This window comes from Cyprinodon variegatus, unplaced genomic scaffold (genome assembly GCF_000732505.1).
Source record: "Cyprinodon variegatus isolate N-32 unplaced genomic scaffold, C_variegatus-1.0 Scaffold203, whole genome shotgun sequence".
Taxonomy (NCBI): Eukaryota; Metazoa; Chordata; class Actinopteri; order Cyprinodontiformes; family Cyprinodontidae; genus Cyprinodon; species Cyprinodon variegatus.
In genome coordinates this window covers 220,624-225,128 of record NW_015150656.1, presented here as the reverse complement: position 1 = coordinate 225,128, position 4,505 = coordinate 220,624, and the positions used below count along the sequence as shown (strand labels likewise).

Genomic DNA, 4,505 nt, shown 5'->3' with positions numbered 1-4,505 from the left:
TTGCCCAAAATTTCTGGGCATGAGAAAATGTAAATAGCTGAAAATAGTTGCATCTTTTATGCTAACATAATCTTGTTGAAGCCAAGCTTCATGAGACAACATAAATTAATCTTCATATTACAAATAAAGTCATTACAAAACTCTTTGAGGAAAGAGATCTTGTTCAGAAAACATTTAACTTTCTTAGTGCTTAATTGGAGACATGTTAATTTTAATTAGATTATGTGATTTGCTTTTCACTTATTTTCTAGTTTATATGGCGATGCCCATGAGCAAAACGAGCAAGAAGAAAAGCCCCAAAATGTGCAGAAAATTCCACTCTAAAAAAAAACAAAAAACAATGGTCCAAAAACAAAGATGTTTATGACCATGGTAATGATATAGAACAGGAAAAAGAAGGGAACAATTTCAAATAAATTATGGTTTTTATTAAGTGATTTACTCATTTATATAAGAACAGCCAAAACAAGAACACCGGCAAAATAATGATACATCAGTAGCACTTTTGTTAAAAAAAAAAGGAACAAGGCAAGAAAGACAAGGTGGTTACATTCCTCTTAAGCTAAAACTTATTTCACAAAAACTCATAATACCAGTGGTTAGGAGGTAATAAAGGTTCATGCATACACAGAGTGGATGTGAGGTCTGGTGCTCTAGAAGTTTAGATCCCACATCGTTCTTCTCACTCACACACACTCCCAGAAAGACAGGCAACTACAGCAGCTTAAAGCACATGCAGCAAAGTCTGAGGACACTTTAAGGTATGAGTGAACAAACAAGGCTGAGGGGGTTCAAAGAAAAGAGTAAAGGACAAACTACCAGAACCAAACTTGGTATAATGAAGGAAAAGTACAGTCTTGCATGCTGGCTTGAAGAGCACATTCTGTGAACAGTACCCTTCTATCAATGTAAGGCAGTATTTTAATTCACTGAATATGGTTTTAGACTCTTAAATGAGGGAATCTGCAGAGTGGTGAAAAGGTATACAGCAAGCAATATTTCTGAAAACATTCATCGTTTTTACTCTGCAAATAAGGCAGATTTTCCCCTTAATAGTCGAGGATGGAAAAGAATCAAAGACCATAATTTGCCAGAATGTGCTGCACATGAATTCTTTAGCGATTAAGCATTGCGTTCCTTAAAAAGGAAAAGGAAAAAAATAGATTCTATTCTCGTCAAAGTGTTTAAAAGAAACCAAAAACAGAATCGTGTAAGCCTTGTGTTGTAATCTATGGTGGTTTAGGAGATCAGGACGTCAGTACTATATGATTCAAATGCAGGTTGAGTTTCGCTTAAATTTTGGTGCACGCTTTAAACCAAAAGGAATTGAGGAAATAAAACTACATGACTGACATCAAACATAGCTTCAGGTAAATGTATTTATGCAGATGCAGAATAAATTCTTAGAAAGAGCAGGAATGTGCACTATTTGAAAAGGCTTTCCACAGAGTACCTGAAAGACCCCAAAAAACATGAGGAAAAACGTAAATAAAACACTTGGAAAATAAATAAGTTTGCATCTGAAGAAATCTTTGAGATGCACATCGATAAATAGGAAAAAATATCAATAACTTTAATATGACAATAGTGATGAAACACCAAAACTTGTCTGAAAGGAATGTCACCGATCCCAGGCAGGGACTTTCCTGCTCTCATTGTATTCCTGTCGCTATGACCTTACGTCATCCTGTGGAGTGTGCAAGGCTCTTCCAAAGTCATACTGTAGAGGAGCGTAACTGAAGCATACTTGTTAGTGCAAGTGTGATTTCCTTTGAAGTAAAAGCTTCAGTTATGCCAGCTCAGGCTCATGCACATGCGTGAGGAGCACGCTCTAACTGAGAAGTTCCAGGTATGTGACGGGCACTTTCCCTTTCTGGTTTCCCTTCTCTCCGACCAGCCAGTCGGAGTCCATCCCCGGCACCGTGTAAACTGTGATCAGCTGAAAAACACAAAAACGGATGCTTTTAGGACACAGAGTTGTTGACAGCATGTCTTCATTCTCTCCTTTTAAGACATTTGTTTATTCCTCTGTGACTGGTTTCATCATTTAACCTAGAGATTCAACAGGTTGCTGATGTCAGCGATTGTACTGCTACTCATCACTCTCTCAGTTATGACAAAAATGAAGACTCTGACATTCCTCAGCTTAGACTAGGTGAGCAGGACTTGCTGGACTACATTCTGTATGTGGCTGCAAGTTCTTATAGAACTCATCAAGTCAAAAATGAAGCGGAAAATACAAGGTTTACAGCATTTTTAATAGATAAGCCTGGATTCCACACATATTCTATAGGTTTTATTCTATTAAGGTTTTCCACTAAAACGGTTACATTTCTTAACTGGTTATGCAAAACAAGCTGGTTTGCTTTTTTACCAACTAAGAGCAAAGTTGGGTTCACATCACTTGATGTCTGAATGAAGGATCTTCAAACGTCTGGTCAGTTTATCTAATTCACTGATAATCTATCAATGCCGCTTCAGATGACGAGTCTTTCTCGTGAACGTTTCACATTCCTGATTAGCTAAATATTCTGGCCAAGTTCCTTTCTAATGAAGGACATTTTAGCCCAGTCTTCTCCCTATTGCTGAACCAGGAGTTTGGACTGGAGCCAGTGGGGCCTGCAGAGCTGCGATGATCTCCTGGATAAAATGGCGGCTCTTGCTGTGGTTCTTTCTGTGACAATCAAAAACGTGATGAAGATCAACAGACGTTTAAAACTTAGCCTCACATCTGTTCCTGGGTTTCCTTAAATTAGAGCACCATGTGTAGCTTAGTGAGATCATAACCTACTCCATGATGTCATAAAGGTTTATTTCAGTGATTTTATTTTTGTGTGTGCATAAAGAAACTGAACATGGCTTTAAAAATGATAATCCATGGCTGGTTAATGGATTCTTCTTTAAACCTTTAAATGAAATCAAGCATATCTTGGTGTAACGGGAAAGCAGGAGTTCCAAGACGCTCCAAACAGCAACGAATAGTTTTAAAAACAAGAAAACTACTCCCTGTTTATGTTTCTACTCTTTTATTTACTTCAAACTTCTAATGAATGGTGAGGATTTAAATTGAGCCAAAAGCTGTCAGGACCTCATCCACTTATCCAAGCTGTTTTATTTATAGATGTTGGAGATTTGCCTGTTTTCCAGTGTAGTCCTGTTTCTGTGACTGTGACTGGCTGGATGTGCTCTGTTCATCCTCTGACATGGGAGCTGGCCTGGAGCTTGATTGTCATGCTGTGTTTCCTGGACAGGGACGCCTTTTCCAGTGGCATTTCCTATCTCTGCTTCTGTCTCCTTGAACCCCAGTCGGTCTCAGCAGATGGCTGATTACACTGAGCCTGGTTCGGCTGGAGGATTCTTCCTGTTAAAAGGGAGTTTTTTGCCTCTCCGCTGTTGCTACGTGCATGCTTAGTGTGAGGGATTGCCTTCGAGTCAATGAGTCGATGCAATCAACTGGTTTTCCTTAGAAAACTTTGATTCAATTTGACTGTATGATCTGGTTGAACTATAAACTGCCTTGAGATGACGTGTTGTGAATTGGCGCTAAAGAAATAAACTGAATTGAGCTGTGGAAATCTGCTCAGTGATACATTATGTGAGGGATGGTTGGAGGATCATCTGGTTTGATTCTAACATTTCTGACGCTCTCCCTCCCTCTCAGTGTAAAAAAGGCCTCCTCTTCCTTTCGTGGCTGTTGTGTTTTCTTTTGCATGTGTGACATGAGCTACAGCAGACCTATGAATATTTGGACGACAGAAAAATATTTTTGTGTTGTTCTAGCCTCCTCTGGAACAAAAATCTATTTCTCAATTATTGTAAAATATGCAACAAGTTTTAGCCTAAATTAAATATTTATGTCATACATTAAAGATTACCTTTATGAAAAGCTTTACTTTTTCTTTTTTTTTAATATTGTTTGTATATTTTTAAGACAAAATTAGCTCTAAAACCAGCTTAACTGAGCAGATTACATCATCTTAAGCAGCACCATGACCTCAACTCTTTAAAGACACTCCTCCTCCTCCTCTCAGAATTCAATAAATGTTTGTTTATCTTTCTGTTAGAGATGAGCTATGATTTATGTTTTATCGCCTACAAAGAGCGGATGATCCAGCCTCACCTCATCAGCCAGAAGGGAGAGTTCACTTGAGTCAGCAGCATCATAATCATAAAGCACTTTGGCCTTGCGGGTTCCTGTAGCTGGAGCCTGAACTTCTTCAATCTTCAGCGTCTCTGTCTCCACTGGGCTGATGACGTCTTCTGACGCGGCGGCTGGAGCGACCGCGGAGTGATTGGAGTTCAGGGCAAAGGCATTCGGAAGCCTGAAGGACAAACACGAGGTTCAAACATAAAACAAAACAACAACAACCAAACCGATCAGAGAATACGCAATACACCCTGCAGTGAAAGTCTGTATGACTGTCAGTGAGTGTCCTGAAGTGATGACTGTCTGTCACAGAAACAAAACAATCAGAAGCATTTCACACAGGGCCACACTTTAGTGC

The 4,505-nt window shown here is 39.1% G+C and overlaps 1 protein-coding gene across 4 annotated transcripts in view; it reads right to left on the bottom strand.

Annotated features, from left to right (window-relative positions):
• Positions 1 to 425: 425 nt before the first annotated feature.
• Positions 426 to 4,505, bottom strand: part of LOC107088026 (endophilin-B2-like) — a 48,001-nt gene continuing 43,921 nt past the window's right edge. For all 4 annotated transcript variants that reach the window (XM_015379929.1, XM_015379930.1, XM_015379931.1 and 1 more), the window contains 2 exons: positions 4,121 to 4,322; positions 426 to 1,939 (listed from right to left, as the gene is read on the bottom strand). In XM_015379929.1, the coding sequence (XP_015235415.1) occupies positions 1,832 to 1,939; positions 4,121 to 4,322 (310 nt within the window). In that variant the 3' untranslated portion in view covers positions 426 to 1,831. The remainder of the gene's footprint in view (positions 1,940 to 4,120; positions 4,323 to 4,505) is intronic.